This window comes from Diplotaxodon limnothrissa, linkage group LG18 (genome assembly GCF_057381915.1).
Source record: "Diplotaxodon limnothrissa isolate DT_005_m linkage group LG18, D_limnothrissa_male_GT1.1, whole genome shotgun sequence".
Classification (NCBI taxonomy): Eukaryota; Metazoa; Chordata; class Actinopteri; order Cichliformes; family Cichlidae; genus Diplotaxodon; species Diplotaxodon limnothrissa.
Window position 1 is genome coordinate 40,085,190 of NC_140613.1, and position 25,143 is coordinate 40,110,332.

A 25,143-nucleotide genomic window follows, 5' to 3' on the forward strand; every position below is an offset into this window, starting at 1 on the left:
CAGTTCAGCCCTCAGGCTTTGAGCCTTGAGTCAACACGTAATATCTTATTTATGTGGCTTTTTTACATTATCTTTAGACACATTTATGTTCACATCCTGCTTTAAGTGAGATGTTTGTTTCACACATTTTCTCCTTCTTTTGGCTGCGTATGATGTTAGAAATGTGATACCCTTCATACGGTCAAGTCACACAGCTCACCTTGTAAGCACTGGAGACCCGCTAATTTACTGGTAAACCATTTCATTACCAGGACAGCGAGTATAAAGTTAGCCTGAAGCGATTATGCCCGTACAGGGAGAAGAAGTAAAGCAGCTTGTTTCAGCCAACGACCAACCAAAGTCCCAGGATAAAATAACTAAGGATTATTGATTTGTGAATCATTCCCAGTTACTGAAGAATACAAGAGTAAAATCATGATGCTCGAAGTGAGCACAATAGCTCACCTTTAGATATTTACAAGTGTTGCCATCTTCACTTTTATTAAATGAGTATATATTGAGTGTATATAGACAGTAAAACAGGGTGCTGTAAAGGGTTTGTAGTACATCTTTGTATCTGATGGAGGAAATGTGCTTTGTGTTTTTGTAAAGTCAAAGTCAGAAAAAGAAAATCATAAGCTTGTGCATCCAGTTTTTTTCTCTTTTGATGCAGAGCGGTCCTGGCATTTTACATTATACTAAGTACACACCATAAAACCCATGGACAGTAGTGCTTAGGAGGACCCACTAAATCGCAGTCCTTAGCAAAAAAAACAGCAGAAAGAATTTTTTTTGCTTCTAGTTGATCAGTGGTCTTAATTTGATCTTGTCAAGCTAACCAAAGTTTAGCATTATAACAGTGTGATACAAATTCAATGGTTTCTACTAAAAGCATTTTAGTTTGCTGTTATTGCTTCCAAGTGACTGGTTCCTCCTCATATAGTTCTCTCTAAAACATCTCCAAGGGTCTTAATTGTAGTGCAGTGCTATCTTAGAATCACACAAAAAGGCAAAGCGCTGAAATGTTTTTATGTATTCCTCATGTTTCCTTGGAAAAAACATGAACACAACCAGCCTTGTGCATCATGGATACACCAATAAGGTACATAATGACCACATTATGTTTTCCACAGTAGAATGACTTCAAATTGTTTAGAAATGGCCTCACAACCAGATTTTCCAGATTTATGGCTGGAACAGTTGCTTCTCTAAGATACCTGCAAACTGGCCAAAACTGTCATGTTGCATTTATGGAGGTGCTCATGCTCACTGATCAGTTCATCTAGTTCATTTGATTTGCAGCTAGTTACCCTTAAATTTGCACATATGCTGCTTCTACATTTTGGCTTAATTCGTGTTAAATAAATAGTGATGTGTGTTGTTGTTCATCTGGAGTTAGATTTACCTGATTTTAGAAATTTTAGAAACTCACCTGATACGTCTGTGTACTTTTCAAATCTTAATATCTGACAAGCACCAATAATATCAAACTGCACAACAGTAAAAATGAAAGTAGAGGCTAAAACAATAGTCAGTAGTCTCAAACTCAAACATGCACTTCTGATTGTTTAACACAGGTGACATCAGTATTTTATTCAGATCGAGTCCAGTTAAGCCAGCATGCACTCTTTTTAATGTGCTGTTTCATGGATGTGGCTAATTCAAAATGTGTCAGTTGGGGAAAAAAATAAAAACTAAACACAGTATTTTAAAGAGAAACTGGAAAACACAGTGCTCAAAGTTGCAGCTTGATTTTTATTACAAATGAGCCGACACATCAGTAGATGATAGAAGAAGAAGACGTCCAGCAGTGGGTTGATCGTGAGTTTTGGCTTTTTCCTGCCATCTCTGTGAAGCTAACTTGAGGACAAATTCCCCACCACTGGTCCAGAACTCTTTTGTATTTTTTGTGTGAATCCAACAGCGGGTTCAACATTCTTGAACCCAGACGGGGACTCTGGGACGGAGGCAGACAGCGAGCCTCAGCTGGCCTTTTACACCGACCCAAACCGCAGTCGCCGCCGGAGTCGAGGTATGAGAAATGGTAATGCCAACAGCGCGTGGGGCTCAGGGGGTAAGGAGGACTCATACACCTACAGACAGTTAATCTCGCCGTCTGATGGTATTACCATCGCCACGACGCATGACAAGTCACCTTTACAGTGCATATAGCGGATGGCTCTGGTGTTGTATGTGCTCATCAGTTTGACTCCCAAGGGAAGCACATGCTGTGTATATACATAGGTGTGTGTAGAGTGGTTGTGAGCATGTGAAACTGATCTCAGTGCATCCGAATATAATCTTGTTGACGGAAATCAAGCAAGATGATGAGATCAGAGGTCCTCAGTACAGAATATTTTGGCATTAGTTGCATCTACAACCCAAAGAACATCTTATTTAGAAATAATATTCCACACAAATATTATTTCTAAGCAGGATCCTCTGCAAATGCTGTCATAGTGAAGTGGTGCAGCATGCTTTATATGTCAGCATGCCATGTCCTTGCAACTTTGATGTACAGTAATGGGGTGTGGAAAAGAGACAGAGAAGATTTCTTTTTTCAAGTAAAAAAATGTGACACTGGCCTCAAAATATAGCTGCTGTCGGAAGGCGTTACAAGCTGTTACGATGCCTCCAAGCCAATTATTCCCCCGTCATGTGCACAGGTGTCACAAACACAGCAAAGCCTCCAGAAGTGTAGCCAACACCTTTAATTAGACTGAGCTTTAAGAATAGAACTATGTTGTTTAGATGCAGAGGATGACTCATGTGGCACGACAAAAGTTGTTTTTCATGTATAGAAAATTTTGAGAGAAGGATGTGAAGAATGAGACATTCCCCTCTTTCATATAGAAGGCAGAAATGTGCGCTGAAGAGAGGTTTTGTAAAATCTGAAAAATAACTGAAAGGGAAGTCAAAGGGGTGAAATTCTGCCCTGCATCCAGTTTCTGGGTAAGTTACTCGATTAAATAAACTAGCTTTAAACATTTTGCGATAGGTCAGCTTTCTACTTTGGCTTTTGTTTAAAGGATTGCCTTGGGCATTTTTTGAATGAAAAAGTTCTGCCAGAGTAATTTAAAAGTGACAATGGGATCTAGAGTTATTCAGCTAGTGAAAAACGAGGCACTTTAAACAAAGCCTGCGTGACTACATTCAAGGTCACTGTGATATTTTTCTGTGTGTATGTGCACGTATGCGTGGGTGTGGGGTCAGTTTTGACACTTTCTGCATTGCACTGGGGAGCAAACGAGATAAGGGGAGAGTTCTCACTTTCGGGGGAGGGGGGGCAAAGGAAAGTGGAGGAAAGAGGGAAGGTTTGAAGAACAACCTCTCTCTTTTTTCCCTCCACACATTCCAGCGTGGATGTTAAAACCCTTCGTAGGTAAACTGTATTTCTGTGCCACTGAGCCGTGCCTTGTGTCAACTTCCCAGAGGCTTGAGGGTTTGGATCCTAACGACCTTGTTATGGGTTTAGGCCCATGTTGTTGGGGTTTTTTGTCTTTGTTTGCTTGTTTGTAAAATAACTGTAAAATGACTCCCTGTGTAGCCATTGTGTGTACATGTTTGTGTGATAGTGTGCATGTACTGATGGAGGGGTTCTTGGGGAAAAGTGTGGTATCTGCTTCACAGTTCTCTACTCTTTCTTTTTCTTCCTCCCCCCCTCTCTCATTTCTTTCTAGCAGCAGGTTCCCCTCGGAGCCCCATCAATAAGACCACCCTGACTCTGATCAGTGTCATCAGCTGCGTGATTGGCCTGGTTTACTCCTCTCACCTCTCCTGCAGCCTCTCAGTCCGGGTAATCTTACATGTTCCGGAGCACCTCATTGCTGATGGTAAGGCCTTACACCAGCCACGGACTGTGGATGCAGCCTTTTCCCAAGCACATCCCCAGGGAGCGCTGAGCTTGCATTTCCTCGTCACTCTCTGGGGAGTTCGGCTCACTATATCTCGCTAACCGAGTGCCTGTGCTTTGTGGTCGAGCTGCTGATTCGCTTTGCTCTCTCGAAGACAAAGGTAAATGCCAGGTCGACCACCCTCTGCCTGGGTTTCCCATGTCGCAGCGCACAACAGATGTGCCCTCAAAGCATCGGAGCGCATCGTTGCTAGGTCGCAATGACCACCCACAGCCAAACCTCCATCGCGCTTCCCCTGGTACTTTCTGATATGTTGAACCACCTCGCTAATGAATTTCAATGTAGTACCTGCAAAAAAAAAATAGCACCACGGGAGCCAAGTGTTGGCTCCTGCTGGCTCGTTGGTATTTTTCAGCTGTCACTGAAGTGAGCTGGCAGTCCAGATATATTATAGACTGTGACTAGGCTTGCTCATCTATCATCTAGAGGTCTGATTTGATTTGAAACGCTGCTGCTTTCCGGTGGTACACGCTGGCCTGCCAGTGATATTAAAATTCCAGGGAGGCATCGAGGGAGGGAACTTTGAAAGGAGAGATGAAAGATGGCGAATTCGCCTGTTGAATTACAAAACTGGGACCGATTTAGGATGTTTCCATAAATGTCTCCACAGTCTCATCAGACTTGATTTGATGTCACGGTGAATCAGATGAAAATCTGGATTCCACCGCTGTGGAAAGAAGCTATTAATGCCAACAGCTGCACATGTGTCTGACTTCAAATATTGAAAGAAAAGTACCAAAATATAGAGTCACACCTTTCTCCTTGCCTTTCACATCTGGGAAAGTAATCATCTGAAGATGTTTGTGTAGTTACGCGGGATAACAATATCTACTGCTTTTCAAGATACATAACAAAGAACAGGGCCAACTTTTTCTTCCTATCACTAACTCGGAGAGTCGGGAATAGAAAGGTGGCTGACGTTTATCATTTCAGATTGTATTTGCTGGAAATAGATTTACTTTTACCATCTGTGCCTCCTGTGAGAGGTTTCCCAATTACATCTGAAGCTATCTCAAGGAGCGATGCTGTGGCCTAGAGTCCCATCCGAGTAGTGGCTGGGGATTCATGTTACCGGTCATGCCTCTGCTGCCATTATGCTGCCATTATAGATGTTTATCCATCAGATCCTGGGCATTTGAGTCAACCTCGGGAAATTTGAAGGCAAACATCCAAAAAGTTAAGCACAAAGTACCAAGTAGTAGACCAAGAGTCTACTGCCATTCTAGCAATGAAAGTGCACATAGGCACAAATGAGTGAAATTTTCATGTAATGTTAAGTGTGCTAGCCTTTAAACATGCTACCATAGTGCACCAGAGCTAATGCGCCTGGTATTTATGAGCTCTATAATATTTTTTTTTATATAGAAGTTCCAAGGTTTTGGAGGATGGCAATCCAGCACCATCTTTCTTTGTACTTGTGATGTACTTGCACAAAGTAACGCAACATAACTGCTCTATTTAAAACGTGACCAAAGAGCTGCACACAGGCGATTCATTCTGCTCTTAAGTCTGGTGCTCACGTTAATAATTCTGGTCTCGGAGTCCGTTCAGGCCTACGTGGCTCCCTGTGAGAGTCAAACATCACGATGTGATGAATGTCTCAATTAAGATGGCTACAGTTTCTTATTTTGATAAATGAATTCTTCATTGTATATTAGACCATATATAAAGCATTTATGTTTTACACAGAAATCCATTTCATCTTTCAAAAGTGCATACATAGTTGCCAGAAAACTCAAATAGAACATAAAAAGTGTCATAAAAACAGAAACACTGCTGGTGTCTTCAAAGTTTTTCCAGGCAGTTTTATGACTCTCCACAATTAAGCTAACAGGATGAGTCCAGCCATTTGCAGTGTGTGCTCTAGTTCTAAGGGAATCATCAAAGAGGATGGCGCTAACTAGGGCACACAGAGCCTGCCAACAAGTCATTAAATATGCTTGGGTTAGCAAATGCCCAGTGCATCCCGTGTTTGCAAATGGACAGTGCTTTGGTCAGTGAGCGTTGTTGCTAATTTACGGAGATCACACAGCGGATAACTCTCAGAACCAAGTGTTCCAGAGACACCTGCTGTGTCAGGTGTCCTTGAACATGGAAGAGTGCTTTTGTTTTCCCAGGCAGTCACAAACTCAGTAGAAAACATTTTGCATACGAGCTCCCTTTAGTTTACAGCATTTGAGCTGTAAACCCCCGGAGACCTCAGTCTTTAAGTGTATTCAATGGAACTAATTGATTATACCTTTTAAGATGGAAGTTGTGTGTTGCAGCTTTCAACCACGAGGTAATTAAAGCATAAGTAGAAAGGTTTGAAATTAAACAGCAGCAGTAACAACGGCAGTCCTCGCCTCATTATCCTGCATTATGGCAACAGAATGTTAGCCCAGTGCTCAACAGTTTTACTTCCACTGATCAGATGCACAAACTTTGAAATTTACATAGAAAACAAACAACGCGACTGTAACTCATTTACAGCTGCACTCTCTCATCTTTAACCTTTTCAGAATTACGTGTCGGCCCATAGTCGTGCCAATAATCATTATTATGCATTTATTATTACAGAGAAAGCGTTGAGCTGATGCTTTGTTTGTGTCATAACAACCACTAATAAGAAAGAGGAGCACTGCGGAGGACTTCTCAGGGTCGGGGAACATTTGTTTCACAGACAGCCATACTTTGTTAAAATAAAAGAAGGGCCAAACACTGAACAATGTAAGTGAAAGAGATGAGATGCACAGCACGGAATTATGTTAAATGTTATGAATTTGACAGCTATAACAATCGATTTACAAAAACCCTGAGACCTTGGTTCAAAAAACTGTTTTCTGGGAGAAAATGTAGACTTTTTTGTTTCAATTTGGCTTTCACTGACATAACATAATGCACTGTAAATGCTGTATTGCATCAGCATTTACTCTATACAGTTTGTAAGCAAATATAGAGTCATGAATAACTATAAATTTTTTATGGCATGAAATCACAGCAACAGTCACCTTTATGCGATTTGAAGTAGCAAAGATCTTTCTTACAATTAAACATTTCAGAATGTGTTGTTTTGGTCAAGATGCCAGTTCTGCCCTCACTGCTTCTATTTTCTCCACAGTAATAATAGAAAAAAACCAACAAAAACAGCAAGAATCAAATGTTTTTCACTGCCCACCCAGTTATAGTTATGTGGTTCAATCAGCCAAGACCATCAACCTCGTCAAGGTACATTTGGAAATCCAGCTGATCATGCCTTACACATGTTATTTGTGTGATTATGGATATTCCTCTGTTTAAATCTTTCGGAGTGTTCACAAGTTTTGCTTTTTAATTTTGCAGCTTTCATGTTTGCACTATGGCTCTTAAACTAAAAATAACAAGTAATGTCTTATAAAGCTTTCATGTTCTTTCCAGATCCACTTCATTTTAAATCTGGTATTTTTTAATCACATTTTCTTTTCAAAAAATTAAATTTGAAGGTTTCCTAATTTGTTTTTCTCTCGTAGAAACTGCCTCACTAAAAGGTGGTGCTTGCTGTCATTATATTTAGCTGAAGATATTTCACTTGTAAGGTCCAATATGTGCTGTAACCTTGTCTTTTTGCTGTTGTTGTTAAATGGTTTTAGAAATGATAGAAAATATAAAGAAATAAGTGGTAAAAAAAACATGATAAATATGATAATTTGCTTTGAAGATTTTGTTCAAAGTCAGGCTTTTTTATGTGTCCTGTTCTGTTTTTCGTTCCTTCTCATTCATCCCTGCTTTTTCGCCCTCCCCCCGTCTCCATTCCTGCCATCTTTTCGTTACCCATCAATTACCTTTGTCCTCCTCTTCAACCATCTTATCCATTTCACATTTCTTTCCTGTTCCCTTCTCTTCCGTGTCTTCCATTTCCTCTGTCCTACCCAGGGTCAAGGTTCATTTTGCTCCAGGGGAGCCAGTTGGATGCTTCAGACTGGCTCAACCCGGCCCAGATTTTGTTGTACTATCAGCAGAATGCCAGCGGGCCGTGGGTGAACGAGCTGTGTGGACGACGCCTCCTGGATCCCTGCGAGCATCAGTGTGACCCTGAGACAGGTGAGCCGAGGCCGAACTGCCAGCTCTTCTCACAGCTTTGAGTGGAAATATTAACTAGCAGTGAACTTATTGATCAGCTCTCTTCATGACTTCCATTGGACGGGAAGTCCTGAAGAGAGCTGATATTAATACAGTTATAATTATGACCTGTTACATAAAATGCTGCTGCTCTTGAGATATGTCAGGCTTTACTATAAAAGCTTTCAGATTAATTAGAAGGTTGAAATGATATGAAAATCATTGTATTTTACAATTACATTCTAAAAAACAACAAAATATAGTTTATTGTTATTTTTACATTAGTTATCATCTTTCAGAATATGCCTACAACAACATTTTGTTTAAGTCTAGTCTTCTTTTTGTTTTTTTTTCTTTGACTTACAGTAAATTTAGGCTTTTTGTAAGAAAAAAACTGTATTTGAAACGCACGGCTTTACTGGAGGCTTTTGAAGTCTGATTTAGTTTAGTTACGGAGTAATTTGCCACAATGTGAAGCTGCTTGTCGTAGCTGTATCCATTAGGCTTTGTACACTTGGTTTCTCTCCGTTGTGGCCTCCCGTCCACACTCAAGGAAAACGCAGCGTTTGCACAACGCTGTCGAAAATGAATACATTTAAAGACGCGGAAGCACCGACAGTGAAAACAGACCTTTTCAAAATTATGACACATTTTAGTCATATGATGCAGTCATGTGACCAGTTAAACCAAGATAGTGGAGGGCAGTCCTATTAAAGATTAATATCAGTCTGTAGATGCTCCAGATGGCTTTTCTTCAAATTCTTTTATTCTCACTGGCTTTTGCGACTTTGTACTTTTGTGTTACTCGCAGCATCAACTCCACCTCATTGTTAGTCCATTTAAAAAACTCGGTGCTTTTCCTCAACATTTTGCCGGAAAGTAAGTAAGCGGCAGACATAAATGAGCAAGCCGAATCTTCTTGTGCTTCACACATGCGCAGTACTGGAACGTAAGCGTTTTCAGCCGTTTCAATGTGGACGCACAACTCTGTGAAAACGAGTAGTGTGGACGCGGAGCGTTTTCAGACGTAAATCTATCCAGGCTAGTGTGGACGCAGCCTTAATCGTCTGGTATATTTGGTGTTCCCTCTGAACAGAGTGAAATTTGTAACCGGCCATCAATTTGTTTTATTTCACAACTAAAAGCAAAATGAGCCTCCAGAAACAGAGAAAGGCAAAAGTTGCATCTGTAACTTTCACTCTCAGTCTTAGCTAATGCCCACCTCACCATAGCTGCCTTCAGCAGAGAAAGGTTTTAGATGGTTACCCTCTAAAATCACATTTATATGCAGACCTTGTTCATTAGTCGCCCGTTATTGTTCATTTTAACTTAAGTCTCATATAATAATAATCTTATTTACTTATTCAATCTAAAATAGATAAACAGCCCACATCTAATGTATTTCTTAAATTTCTCTTCTTGCACAAAGTGCTAATGATTATTGCTGAGGGGAAGGCTAATAAATCCTCTGTGTACACTGTGTAACAAGTTAGTGTTCATGATATGTACGTCTACTTCAGATAAACTAAAGCTCATTTTAAAAAATACTAATAATAACAACCTTGTTTAACACTAACCTTATTATATGAAACAGCTTCACTATTTTGAGAACACATAAACAGTATTAAAAAAAAGAAAAACATCCTGATGACACAAAAACGATGTAATGGACATTGTGAGGACATTCTTCTTATTACCAGTTTATGACTCATAAAGTTGTTGTAAACAAAGAAAAAACTACTAATAAATAGCCAACTTTAGCAACATCATGAGTCACAATTCTAAACCAGCGTGCTCCGTCCTCGTCCGCCATAGTGCCCCCTGGAAATACTTCTGATGTAGTCTGATTTGTTTTTTTTTTTTTTATTATTATTCTTCATCCGCAGTGTTTTGTTTTGGGGTTTTTTTTTATTCTACTTATTTTAGAAAATTGGTGAAGATCTTTATATCCTCCTGTTTTGCCTGCTTGCTTGTGTCTACACAAGTTGCTGAGCTGGCGGTGCCGCCCCGAACAGTGCAATGCACAGTGCAGTGTGATATAAGTGAACCTGATTGTTTTCTTGAAACAACATCATAAGTGCAAAAGCAACATGATAATAAGTTCTGATTGACGGGAACGTGTATAAATAAAACACACAAAACTCAAAAAGTAAACAATGCAAACACAATAGTGGACTGTTTTTTTTAACTTTTGGTTAAATAAGTGAGCTCACTGTGAAATCTTAAACGTGTTTCTGAGATATGTTTCTCACCCCAACGGATTGTGGCAGATGACCCCGCCCCTCCCTGAGCCTGGTTCTGCTGGAGGTTTCTTCCTGTTAAAAAGGAGTTTTTCCTTCCCACTGTCGCCAAAGTGCTGCTCATAGGGGGTCATGTGATTGTTGGGTTTTTCTCTGTGTGTATTGTTGTACGGTCTGTCGTACAATATAAAGCGCCTTGAGGTGACTGTTGTTGTGATTTGGCGCTGTGTAAATAATATTGAATTGAATTGAAATATGAATACAATTATGATCTTATTAGAAACCTAAAAATAAACATCCTGGTTAATTCATACTAAGCTGACTGATTTCAAACATTTCCTCCCTCCATACAAATTACTTAGTCCCAGTTCACAACAGCAGTCATCTCATGGTTTTGGGCTTAATGGGAATAAGAGCATAAACAGCTACAGGAGAAAGTGGACACAAGTTAATGTGATGGAACAGTGGCGTATAGATGCTTCCCCAACAGCCTGAGGTTGTAGCAGCATAACTAAGGCTTGGTTCAGGGTCACCTGAAGGAGCCCTCACTACAATCTTAAGCTGAAAGGAAACTTTTAAACCTGATCTTAAAAGGAGAGATGGTGTCTGTTTCATGAACTCAAAGTGAGAGCTGGCTACACAGGAGTGGAGCCTGATAGCCGAAAGCTCTGCCTATAAATTCAAATGAGAATATTTTGCTGATAAAAAATAACAGCAAAACATTTTGCTGTTTAGCGAGATCTTTATCAGTTCTCACTGCCTGTATATATATATACACATATATACATGTATATATGTGTATATGTGTATATATGTATATATTTTGATCTTACAATATGGGACTAAATGTAGTGTGTTAAACAGATTTATGCAGTACATTCTGATAAATTAATAAATTAGAAGCATTTGATGTATGTAGTTATATCTCATTCCTCAAATTTGCTCAGTACTTGCAAGCATATGTTATTAATAGGAGACACGATGGTGTTTTTAATTTCTCTCAGATCAGATCATTTTAATCATTGCCTATTATAAATGACTTCTTCAATTTCTGTTCTAACCTTTTTGTCAGGGAGTATTTTAAAATCAAAGTGCTAAATATAAAGTGGTCCCTGTTCCGATGGAGGTGTTGACAGTAAACTTTTTCCCTGGGCAATTTCCCACATACAGAAATAGCCCTGGCTTCAAGTTTCAAGATAAAGTTTTACAATGCATAAGCTTCCAAGAAACAACTAAATTTCTTTATGAAAACCGTGTCAGCTTTCAGATATACAACAATCAATTGGTAAATGGTAAATGGCCTGCATTTGTATAGCGCTTTTCTAGTCCATAGGACCCCAAAGCGCTTTACACTACATTCAGTCATTCACCCATTCACACACACATTCACACAAATTAAATGCATCCTGTCATATGTAGAAATGTTTTTTCAAACATGCTTATATCTGTAATGGCTCGAGGGAGAATGCAGACAGAACAGTGTAATTTTTGCTTTCTTAGACAGTCTCTGCCACTGCATCACTCTGATTATTAGTACAAGAAGTCTCACATTTAAAGTGTCTTCCTTGTTTTGCATCCATTATTCAGCAGCCTAACTCTCCCCTGGGCAATACAGAGTAAGTTCTGAGACCTTTAAATGAATCAAAAAGCTGGGCCAGTGTGTCTCATGCCTGCTCTTCTTGGAATAATTTCTGAGGTTCACCCACACACCCAAACCTCCACTCTCCCCACTCTTAAAATGATATATGGACCAGCCGCAGGCTTCAACAATTTTATTATATTTTTTATGTGATTAATTTGTAAAGGAGCCATTGTGTATATGTAAGGTTAGATACAGGCTTATCAGTGGGATAGCACACATGACAATGAGTGAAAGTGTGTATAGGCTGCCAGGAGATTGCAAAGCTGTCTAGCTGTTGATTTGCGATGAAGTTGAAGAGTCTGGAGGTAGTCCTCCTTCTCCAGTACTGCACTCTGTGCAATGTTTAAGTACCAGTAGCAGCAAAACAACCCCAGAGCATGATGCTACTACCACCATGCTCGACAACTTTGTCTCATCTGACCATAAAACTTTTATCCAGGAGGAATTTGGTTTGTCTTTGCTAATTTCAGTCAAGCTCGAAGGTCTTCTTTTCTTGGTTGGCACCCTCTCTATGCTGTGTTCCAGCAGTTTCCAGTTGATGGCAGACTTCAGCCTTGTGGGTTCCGGGGTAATTCCTGAACATCCTAACCAATTTCCTCTCATCTGGGTATGACAATTTTTGTCTATCTCCAGACTAGGGGTGGGCGATATAAACGATATACGATAGAAACTATATCAATTTGGCCAACGATAGAGATTTTGACTATATTGCTCTATTGTGATAGCGCATGTTGATGATGTCATCAAGCTGCACCTGTTTTGGTCGAAAGCATCGCAGCGGCTACAACCATTATCATCTGCAAATTATGCCAGGCGACAGTCACAGCAAAGAGATGAAGCACTTTTGAAATATGGGGAAAGCCAAAAACTGCGCTTCCTCCACTTCCGTAACATTGATTCATTAATGTTGAATTCTCTCGCAGCTGCTCTATTCCCATGTTGTTGCAGTATATTAATAACTAACCTCGTATTGTGGATAAATAAACTCAGTTCTCCTGACTGAAGTTTGGCCCGTGTACAGCATCCTGCTATGCGATTGCATTTGTCCCTGACCACCAGAATCCCTCACGTTAACTTTTATCGAGTGGAAAAAAAGTTGGTGTTCATCCTCCGCTTCACTGTGCTAATGTTATGCTAACATAGCTGTGTCGCTAGCAATCACGTAGCACAACATTATATACCAGGTAATCCAACTTCAGTAACCCTGCAAACGCCACTGCTGTTTAGTTTTCTGTCTTCATTTATGTTGGAAGTGGTAGCAGAGCTGTACGTTTGAATTAGTTTCAAAAATCTCTCAGTCAGAACATGGTATGAAATGTTTAGGTGGAAACTAGCAAGCTAACTTCCTGTTAACTTCTAAAACTTAATTGTTACACCCGATAAAGCAGCAACGCTGATGATGTAATTAAAGATGAAAGACCGTTTTTAACTCTCAGTGTTCGTTTGACTTTGGGACCTGAAACGGACGGAGTTTTGGACCCAGATTACTCCGCGAAGCTCCTCACTACGGCAGCCGTAATGCTCTGACAATCCATCAAGCAGTGCGGCTTACCAAAGTTGTACTAAAACATTTTTTAACAGATTTCTGCAGCCAAAATCGGTTCGAGGTCAGTAAGCACAACCAGAATTCATACATAAGGCACACTCTCGATTTTTGAGAAAATTAAAGGATTTTAAGTGTGCCTTATAGTGGAAAATACGTTATACAGAAGAAAAGAATATATCGTGATACATATCGTTACCGCACGTGCTTCAAATTATATCGCGATATGAATTTTAGGCCGTATCGCCCAGCCCTACTCCAGACCTTGGCAAAGATGTGACACACCCAAATAACTTGAACTGATGATCCTGGAATGTGCAGTTGTTTAGAAATGGCTCCAACAGACCGTTCAAACTTATATAGTTTTCCTTTTTAGATTTTCACAGAGTTCTGTGGATTTTTTCATTTTTCTGTCTTCTGTCAGTCAAATACTTTTTATGTTGGCAAAAAGAAACTGACCGTTTTAATCAATCGTGATCACGAACAAGAAGGTAATAGGGTTTGGTCTTGTCAAGTTAAAAGACACTGTAGAACATAAGTGAATACATGTCTACTCCAGTGCAGTCTTTGCTATCCACAGGACAGATCAAGTTCCAGGCTATTTGAGGGTGATTTGTACTGTATAGGTTCAGTATGTGTTTTTAAAGGTGACAAATCGCAGAGTGAAATTCAGTGAAAATAAAGCGTGAAGCCTAGATTGTGGCTCTGGCTGTATGTTGAGCAATTATGGAAAGTAACACCTTGCAAGTGTAAAACAAGTTTGAGCACAGTGCCGTGACCTGAGAGTGCAATGAAATGGCAATTAAAGTAAGATGAGCCATTTAGCAATGTTCAGGAGCTGTGCAACAAAGCTCATTGCCGCTCCAGCATTATTGTCATTATTTTTTGGATGCAGTTTAGATTATCAGTGAACATGTAAAACTGGCTTTCCAGTGTCAAACATTTCAATTCTTTCATTGCACATTTAACAGAGCAGCAAAGAAGCAATTATATTCAGAGCTACAGGATGTACATGTTAAGAGTGCCGACGAGGAAAGTCTTGGAAAAGCTGATGTTAGTGAAGAGCACATCCAGGTGATTCTTCTTAAAAGAGTAATTACTCAAAGCTTGAGGAGGAGAGCATGAACTTCCGTAATGTAGCTAAGCGACTAGAAGATGATGAGGTCTTTCTGGTCTATCTTCACATCTTTTATCCTAACATGCTGATATCTTGCACTGCTCTTTCAAACCCCTCCACACAACTGTTATTTTATTACACTCCAATTGCACAAGTAATAAGTTAATGGGGGGTAATGAGCTCAAATACACCAAACTCTAATGGTATTCTACTGCTGTGATAAAGCAGTCATTTTAAATGTACGTTTCCTTGAGTGAAATTCGATGAACACAGCAGATTAATCATGACCAGTGTCAGTGTTTTAATCATGTAATGTAAAGTTTAAATTGCAGCCCCATGTGCAGCACTTAACGGGCCAATAACAAGTTGGGAGTTCAATATTTAGGAACTCTGTGAGAGGATGTAGCGTGCAGCCTTTGAGCAGGATTATTATTTGAAAAGGGCACAGAGTATATCTCTTTCTTCTCCTTGTTTTTGTGTTCTTTTCTGGGATCACGGGCGTTACTGAACCCGGTCTAAGAGTTGTTTTTAACTCTAGAGCACACAGAGGCTCTCTTGAGTACAGAGTCAGTGTTAGAAAATAACCCCCATCTATATGTTATAAAATATAAACAGACTTGAAATCATGAAGACGCCTGACTCATTTCTTTTTTTATTCAGCTAGCATGAAAAGTCAGTAAACGATTTCCTTTAGCCTGGCAGGTATTGACAGTTGACCTTTTCCATTAACAGTGGTGTATACGCCCAGGGCCTGTGCTCTTCACTTGCCTCCTATTGAGCATGAGGAGAGCATGTTGTACATGTTACCCCTGAGTAACCATCTAAATCAAAGGTGAGGCCCCATCAATCATACTGGATAAAGTCGAGGCCGACATTTCTCCCAGGAGCTGATAGCAGCACAAAAAGCACACAGGCCTCACTTATCAGGACAATGGCAACACAGAGCATGAGCATTGTACGAGTCCCACTGCTGTAAGACACTGGTATTTTTTGTATCGAGTAGTCGGTTTTGCACCCTCTAAAATATTGCCTAGTGACTTAGTCTGATGCTATAGAAACTGTTTCAGATGGCTTTAGACATTCAACTTTTAAACAGCACAGATGGGCAATGCTGCATTTCATGCTATTAGAAGTTGCCCCAAATTGTTGCCTTAGGCCTGAGGACTAAGTGGATTTGGGCAAATTACAACCCAAGACACTCTGTGCTTTAGTAAATAATGGCAGTGCCAAGTGACAATTCATTAGACTAATCACTGATCTAATCACTTCTCATTTGGGTAGGGGATGTTATTCAGTCATTGGGACCAGTCTGATAAGTGTGAAAAACACTAATATAAACAGAGTCTATTAAGTCTAGACATCTGGAGTAATGACTCAAAGTTAACTTCAGTATTTACTTCTAGGGTGTCCTTTTCCACTGTGTAACCACACTGATAAGCCACGAGAATAAAAGAAACAGACTAATATTCTTTGGTCCTCAAAACAACTCAAACCTGTCTGGGTATGGACACGGTACTTTTGTGCTATCTGGCAATACGATGTTGTTAGCAGTCTCTGTGGGTTGAAGCTTCGATGTCCAGTCAGAAGTCGCTGGGTAACTGTGCCGTCTGTTTCTCTTATTTACTCATAAAACATGAGCAGAAATTGGAAACATGATAAGGGAGCAATTGCTTATTGAGAGCTTCAACACTTATGGTTGCATTCACGGCATCATATTTCTTTCCTTGGAATTTGATGACATCTGAGACTAAAATGGAACTGAACCACAGTGTTCATCACAGGTTGCTTTCATTTTGTTGGCAGCTGGAAAATTACATATGTGCTAATTGTCTTACCAGTAAAATAGTCTTAGTGTATTTCTTCCAAGGCAAGTGTTAGCTAAGTGTCAGTCTTGCAAACTGACAAATAAAAGTAAGTTCTTGATTTAAAAAGTATTCTGTCACAGTCTGGCTGATCCATTTAGAAATGTATTTGACTGAAACCTAACAATTAAGTTCTGATTGAATTTTAAGTATGGTAACCATTTATTAGAAATCAAACTAATACAAACAAACAAATACTATATCCTTCATGTTTTTGATGAAATAATTTGCCATCTCCTCGGCTTATGTCTAAAAGTAGTAGCTTTAGGTTACTGGTTGGCCTCTTCAGTTTGTCTTGTTGCAAAATAAGAATTTCCAGAAGAAAAACAAAGAAAAACGACATTTTTAAAACTTGGTTTTGAAAAGAACTTTAGGGTCAGGAAGCATCATGCACATCAAGAAGGAGTCAAAAATCAATCCGAAATGAGTCATGCCGCAAGGTTTTAATGAGCTGACGGTGTCGGAGCGAGCCGGTGTTTTACACGCTGCGTCCTTATCAGTGTGTCAGAAACACATCCACTGACATGACGCACAGCAGTGAGCGCCATCGCTTTTTTTAGTAGCCATTTGGAGACTGGCTGCACTGTACTGAAACAACTGATTAAATATTCTGCTGCTGCAACGCTCTGAGGAATTTATTTTTCTGTTCTTTGTGAGATTTAAACAAAAATAGCAACCAAAAAAAAGACCACCTATGAATACATCATTAAAAATAAGAGATGATTAAGAGTGCTTCTCTGCAGAGGATTCATCTTTAGAATAGCTCTCCTGCAGTGAAATGGAAGGAGAGGGGCAGAGGGAAATTTCTAATGAATTAAACAAGGCTTGACTATAATGAAGACATGATTGAATCACTGGCTTTCTGCTTGCAGGAGAGTGCCTTTGCTTAGACGGCTACATGAAGGACCCGGTCCACAAGCACCTCTGCATCCGCAGTGAGTGGGGGCCCAATCAGGGGTAAGTTATGATAATCACCTCATAATGGTTTGTGATTGCTCATTACCATCCCAAAGTCAACAACAAAGGAATCACCCTACGCATCAAACCAAGTGGTATTAATTTGCCTGCAAGAATCAAAAGGAACAGTAATGTTGACAAGTACAGCTGATATTTTTGAACACATAAAAATTTCTAATGCAGGTAATTAGCTGTGCACATCGGCATGTACTGTAAAGAGATCATTTTTCTTTGTTGCTCGGGTATTTGTTTATAATCGATGTCATCGTCTGCCTGATACAATTCCTAGTTTTACAGTCCTCCGCTTGTCCCGAGGTCACGTCACTGCATAAAACAGATTAGATGTGTTATTATGCAGAATGTTCAGATTTACATTTCTACAGCTCTATTCTCTGACTTTATTTATCAACAAATCCTAAAGTCTGCTGTTCATAGGCACTTTCCCTAGCAGGGTCAAAATCTTACAATATTGCAGACAGAGAGCCAACAATTACCCCCCAGCGAACACAGATACCATAGGACTTACTGCCTGCTGTCGGCTGCTCTCAGTGGTCACTTACAGGCTTGGGAATACATCAATCGAGGGTCTCTCCAGCAGCTTCCACCTGTGGAAGTGAACAGCACGATTTTAGCACCTCAACCAAAAATCACAACTGCAGTAATAAATTGTACTGAAGTACAACATGGTTTTCTAAAACCAAGCAAATTCATGTCTGTTCTGTGTTCAGTTTAGTTTTTAGGTGTAATTTCTTGCAGACTCAATGCAGCCACAGGCGGTGAAGTACCTGCTGTGACGAGTATTTTAACTGTTAGTATTAAGTTGGTATGTACCTCCGAACCCATAATATATCCAGTAATGTGGCTGCAATGACAGCTGCGTGACTTTTAGTACTATCTTTAAATCATTTTCGGCCATAGGTAGATTTGTTAATTTTCAGTGGCTTTAATGTGGTTTATGATCTCTGCGTCTTTTGACCTCAAAGTCACCAGTTCTGTAATGATTCCAAGTGATGACTCGATATTTTTTGGCCTTAAAAATGCTGTTTCAGGCTCTTCTCCAGGAAGTTATATTAACACTTAATTGAGTTCACATCTGCTTCTTTAAAAAGTCCTTGACCTTTGGCGAACACTGGTGCCACAGTGCTGGCCACTCGGTGACCGCTGTGTGTGTAAGTGTGCGTGTGAGGTGTTACTGGTTTAAACTGTCTCGTGGAGTTTTCTTGGTTTGTTCTGTGTGTGTTTTTATACCAAAACATATTGACTAGAGTGCTCATGACATTTCTTTTCTTAGAAAAAAGAAAGACATGCACTGACCACAGGGAGATATATTGTGAGAACGAGGGGACCCACTAAAGTTTAGCTCCAGAGCGATATGTCTGGGCAACAACTTGTTAACAAATGGTAACAATGAAGAGGTACCCCACTGTGACTTCTTTAGTTCTTGTGGACTGGTACTAGATTCTGCTGCACCATGAAATCGTTCTACCAATCAGTGTGAAGAGTGAATGTGATGATGGCCTGAACAAGTCAAATCATACATCCCTAATCGATCACGTCGCCGGCAGGCATGTATTCTCTGTATCACACGCCAGCCTCAGTGCAAGTCGGAAATGTTTTCATCTTTGTCTGCATTTTATGAAACATCAGAAATTTGCCCCCTTTGCCCATCTACGTAACTCTGCACCTCTTTATCTCATTTCCCTGGCGCTCTCCCTGAGTCCCTGTCACACCTGTGTAACTGAGTGAGCACCCTGGGGTGACTTAAATGTTTAATGACCACGGCCTATGGTGTGGATGCAGCTCTTCCTCAATGTTCTTTTTGCTTACAGTAGTGGTGGAGTTTGCTCAGAATGACATCGGTCCCCTGTCACTTCTCCCCCTTACGCTCTCACTTTGCAGACTGTTTAGTCCCGGAGCTGCCACTCCCCATTAATCTCCATCATTGCCCCTCTCTCGCTTCTGCCTCTTGGCATCTGTCTCCTCCCTTTGATGCCCCCACTCTCACTGGCTCCTTTGTGCGCCCTCTCCATCACCTTCCGTCTCTCTCTCCTTTCACTTTGACCCTTTCTCCCATTCTGTCTCGCCCAGTCATCCTCTCTTATCCCCTCCCCTGGTAAATAGATATGAGTCAAAGTCACATTGCATGTCAGCTGCTGGAGAAACACATTTTTCAATCATTATGTTTACACGTAGTGCACACTGCAATGCTGGTTGTGATTTGTTGGGCTCTGCGAGGCGGGAAAAACTCAAAGTCACACACGGAAACATGGCTAGTGTTTCGATGTCTAGGGGGTTTAGATTAGGAGGATGGTACAATGAAAACACTTCGCAGGCTTTGATTTTAACACACAGTTTTATTCTCTCTCACCTTTTTTCTGTTCCTCTGATCTATTCTTTTTTCTTTCCTCTTTTTCATGCCAGTCCCTGGCCTTACACCATCTTCCAGCGCGGTTTTGATCTTGTGATGGGAGAACAACCCTCTGATCGCATTTTCAGGTAAGGAGAACTTCACAAAACTTTGTTTTATCTGACTGCATTTTCTGTGGTGCTGCAGTCAAATAACTTGTTAGAATTCAGGTACAATAGCTTTGATTGTGTCTCTCCCTTATGATTAGGGGAGGATTTTGAGCTCCGGCTGCAGAATACCTTCTAACTCTGTCGGTTTTAAATGCACTATGAAAGGGAGCAAGAGGTTTGATTTTCAGATGGGAGAAACATCACATAAGCTGTTTGCTCTGCTGTTGAGAATTGATTTTTAAAACAATCTGAATGCTACACATTCATGAAATTGATTGGAAAAGTTAATTTAGTTGACCACTTCAGACAAGGTCTGAATTAATGCTTGATGCTAGTGATGGGTCGTTCGCGAACGAAATGGCTCTTAGAGCCGACTCTTTGACGTGAACGACGCGAGCCGGCTCCTTATCGCGAGCCGTCACGTGGGTTTTTGTTTTCTTTCTCTCAGCCTCTCTCTCGCACTTTTTTTCCGCTTCACTCTGCACGCGAGCCTTGTGCTTTACGCTGGGCAGAGGGGGGAGGGTCGGTAGTTACACTCAGTATCACAGGAACAGAGCCAGAGAGAGAGAAAGAGAGGCAGGGACAACAACATTAGAAAGGTATAGTAATCATCCGCAACTATTTTCGGTTGCAGATGATAAAGGATTCAGAAAGTTTATTCATGCAGGCCCATATGACAGAGAATGTGCATCTTCTGTTTGTTTTCATATTATAATTTATATTTAATTGTGTTGTGGTTTGCAGTGTTTTGTGTTCTTTTCACTTTAAATTTGTAAAAGGAAAAAGCTGAAAATTTAAATAGTTAAAAGTTGAAATGTGAATAGTTGATTTTTGTATTATATGATTTATTTATTACATTTTATGTGGAGTGAATAAATAAAAGTATATTTACGGTGGCCCCTAGAGACAAAGCACGTTCAAACTTCAAATCACGTACGAACTCTGAAGCACGTACAAACTCCAAAACACGTAAAAACTCCAAAACACGTACAAACTCCGAAGCACGTAAAACTCAGAAGCATATAAAAACTCAGAAGCACATAAAAACTCAAAACACGTACAAAAGACAACAGAAGTGCTCCAGGATGCTGGGCGCAGTGTTGAGCTTTTGTTATCTTGTGGCTACACAAGCCAGCAAGTACCAACGACCGGATTTGGTGTGTGGTAATAACAGGTAAATTGAATTGAAATTGAAAACACTGAACAAGTCAAGTGTGTGACAGAACAGTTTCTGTCCATGCTGACTCCATATTGCTTCTCAGGTCCATAAGTTCATAGTGTTTTGGGTTTTTTTGTAATTTTACGCCACCATTACAGAGTGGATCTTAAATCAAACCAAGAAGATGTGATTGAAGTGCAGACTTTGAGCTTTAGTTTAACAAAATTATTGCATCAACTGTTAAAGATTTTTATTTTATAAATTGTCTCCATTCATACAGGCTCAAGTTGTCAGGGCTCTGTGTGCGGGCAGGTAGAAATGTGGATCCAAATGCAGGACTCCGAGACGAAATGTAACTAAAACCACAGCTTTTATTGCTGGCATGAAACAAAAACCCAAACCAAACCATGAAACCAAGCAGGCACACACAGGCAGGGTCTGAGGGTACGACGCGACACCGAGCATGGGAAAACACAGGGCTTAAATACACAGGGTAGTAATGAGGGAATGGGCCACAGAAGGGAGACACAGCTGGGGGAGATCAGGGCTAACGAGACGGGGGAAACAAAGCTGCACACACTAACATAAGACAAAGACTTTCACAATAAAACAGGAAACATGAATCACAACTCAGAGACACGGACTCAACACAGAGACAGAAAATGACACATGGAACTGAACTATACATGAAACCACAATTCCTAAAACATGGATAACAGATACATGAAACTCAAATAATAATCATCACAACCAGAACAAGAGAACAAGAAAACAATCCATGATGCAAAATTACACCAAAACATAATAAACTCAAAATACGAACCATGACACAAGTGTAATTAGACAGTTGACTGTAAAGCGGGTTTGCAGCCATGTTGATTTGATCCCATCGTGTTGAACTCGTGGCATGTGGTAGCTTTTCACTGCAACTCTCGCTATTATACTCAAGAACAGGAAGGCCAGGTGACATTTGGGCTGAAAATCCTAGAGAAACATTGTCTGTTGCAGTGTTATGGCGTGGACACTGTTGTGGAAGTTTTCCATTTAATAAAGCCTGCAGACAAGCGGTGAGCGGTAGCTAGCATGTTTTAATCAAAAACAAACAATCTGCTGTGGTGCTAAATGACAAATATTGTTATTTTCCAAATACTTATGGGACTTTTGTAAATACCTTGCTATTTCTTCAGCAATTCTGCACTGATGAGCAACAAAGAGCAATAAAGAGTCTAAAAACAACACAAAAGACCTGAAAGACAAATTCGAGCATGCAGGATATTCACCTTTTATTTAGCATATATGACAGCACAAACTGCTAAGACAAATGACTTGCTAAGCACCAAACATATTTCCAAGTTACTAAAGAATCAGATATAGTTCACAGATGTCGGTTCAGATTGAATGAGCCCTGAAAAGCAAGTGAATGCTGGCCTTTTGTCAGATAAAGGTAGCTAATTTACAGCTGCTGTTATAAACAGATGAATGTTACAAACACAGCGTTACAATATATATTTAATCTTTTCCCTTGTGTCTTATGACAGAGATCGTTGCTTTAGGCTTTTGCCTTGAAGAGAACATATAGCTGAGAGAAAATCATCAACATTCACAACAACACATCAGGGTATCGGGCCACTTGTCTGAGACCGAGGTATCTAACAATATTCTCAACTGCTTTTCTTGCCAAGTTCTCCGACTTGAGAAAGAGCAGATCTAAGAAGGAATGTGCCACTGCCTTCATTACAAGTTTCTGACTCCTTTCATGACAGCACAGCAGCAACAACAAGTTTGTGTGACTGCACAGTTGACGTGAACCGTTCTTATCATTGTTAGCATTGTCCCTATGCTGGGACACACATTCGAAGCTGGAATCACAGTAATATCTCCCGGAGATGCTTTGATGCATTTCCTTGCCTGCCAGCATGCTTTCTGCAGCAGGCTCCCCACCTTTATTACAACAATAGTTTAAAATCTCGTTGTCCTCTGGCGCCTTCAACACAGCCATCCATCCTAATTTAAACATTTTTAGCTTTAAACTTCCTCAAACGTCCCTGTTTGCTCCACACATTAGAAGAGACCTTGAATTTTGAGCAAGCACTCGCTGACCTGCGAAGCCGTCCTCAGATATTACTGTTCAACACAAAAGCTAATTAGCTGAGTGAAATTGAAGCGCTATAGAGAGTAAAGCAAAGGAAACCCAACAACACAAACAAAATTCTTGCGTGTTGGAGGAGCTAAATGGTGAGAGTCAGCATTCGCAAACAGTGTTTCCTATTTGCACAGTATTAACCGCAGGGAGTTCCTCTGCGGACTGCAAACATGTTTTCCACTCAACAACCGTTTCCTCTCGGGGCCTCTTAGTGTTTTCCACCACCACTTTCTCTTAGGTTGGACCAAATAAGTCGTACAGTAGCACACAAGTCCCCAGTTGTCCATTATGAAGCTGCGCTCATTAAGTGGCTGCTAATTTGTCCTGCGGTCACCCATATACGTCATACCGCATCACAGGGAATTTCAGCACTCCTGCTATACACAGTCCCGCAGGAGAAATGTGAGGTAGCAACAGCGCAACAGTGTCTTGAAGCAATATGGAAATATTACTATTTTAATGGACTTCCATGTTATACTAACTTGCTACAGCCAAGTGTTTTGCAGTAAACAGGCAACAACACTTTGATCCACTCGAATCTTTTAAACTTTGGAACAAAGGGAGTAATTGTGTGGATATAATGAAGTGTTCCATTTCTATAGTGATTTAATCCTTCGCTTCTAAAAGCGACTGGTAATGCATGCAGCACCCACAATTCACTGCCCTTTCCTTATGCTACGTTAGCATTTTATTAAATGCAAATTGAACAATTGTAAATGAGGAAATATGTTTAGTCTGCAGAAAAATGCCTGTTAACTATTTAATCAACAAGTCCCCCCTTTTTGTATTACAAGTATCCATGAATTATTCATCAGCACTAATAATGCATTTGATGTTAATCAGCATGCGCTGTTTAACTAAAACGTGAAGCATTACATTTCATCTGCAGAGTGTTTAAAGACTGATGATGTCCATTGACTCACAAATAAAGAATTGTTTTAAAGCCCTTGTTCCAACCATCTGTTGTTTACAGATTTATGGCCCTGTTTTGTCTTGGGGGAAACTCTTATGGGCCCTTTTTTGCCCGGGTGCCTCATTTGCTATGCAGTCTGTCCATTAACTCGGTGCCCTTCTGCTCAAGTCAGAGTTATGCAAAAAGGATAACTTAGCTGAAAGGTAAAATAAATAACCTGTAACAAACACGATGCCATTAGTCAGAAACACTGACTGGTGGATTTCCAAGGTTTGTGAGAAATGCCCTGATGATGATGATGATACGAAGGTTATTGCAATTTGCCTTTGAGACTTCAAACTTTGGGAACAAGTTTGACAACTCAGCATTAATAAGACATGCAGGGTTTAATGGGAGTCGTTTAAAAGTTCAGGGTCTGAAGTTTTAATCATCCACTGAAAGTCTTTAGACACTGCATTTTCAGTTTGGGGCATTCTCCTCTGTTTCGTGTTTCCTTTAAGTTCCTCAACTTTAAAGTTGTGCAGTAATAAGTCACTGGGATAACCATTATATCCTCGATGTCTCTATTTAATCTTTAGTTTTCTATTCAGATTTTAATAAACCAACACAGCCCTCACTTCTGCAGTTCTTTTTAACTTTTTGTGCCTTTATACTTTTAACATTCACTAACTTTTTGATGCAGAACCTAAAAGACTACTGCTGCATCGAGTTCAGCCTAACCACGTAAATAAAAATTACAACCTTTTTTTCTGCTTAATGGTAAAAAAAAAAACAGCAAGAACCCAAATAAAAATATAAAGAATCACTTGACAATTCCAAAAATGACCACATAAGCTGTGTGTTAAGCTTTTAAACATTAGACAATAAACATGTCAGTAAAGACATATATAACTGGAATATTACTATTAAAAGTATAAAACCATGTTATTATCGCCTAATGTAGATGTCATGGTTTGCCAAGCGTGTAGATTAGAAAGGAGCCAAACGCAGACAATGGAGATGAATGTGGATGTTAACAGAGAATGAGCCTTTATTTATGGCTGAGCAGATGTTACAAATAAACGGCAAGGAAAACTAGAA

At 40.1% G+C, this 25,143-nt stretch overlaps 1 protein-coding gene across 3 annotated transcripts in view; it reads left to right on the forward strand.

Annotated features, from left to right (window-relative positions):
• The window catches only part of astn1 (astrotactin 1), a 482,098-nt gene that overhangs the window by 178,049 nt on the left and 278,906 nt on the right, over positions 1-25,143 (forward strand). For 2 of the 3 annotated variants that reach the window (XM_085377645.1, XM_085377646.1), the window contains exons 6-10: positions 1,904-2,053; positions 3,660-3,812; positions 7,785-7,952; positions 17,247-17,331; positions 19,753-19,827. In XM_085377645.1, coding sequence (XP_085233771.1) covers positions 1,904-2,053; positions 3,660-3,812; positions 7,785-7,952; positions 17,247-17,331; positions 19,753-19,827 — 631 coding nt within the window. The remainder of the gene's footprint in view (positions 1-1,903; positions 2,054-3,659; positions 3,813-7,784; positions 7,953-17,246; positions 17,332-19,752; positions 19,828-25,143) is intronic. The other variant, XM_085377647.1, reaches the window with a different exon arrangement.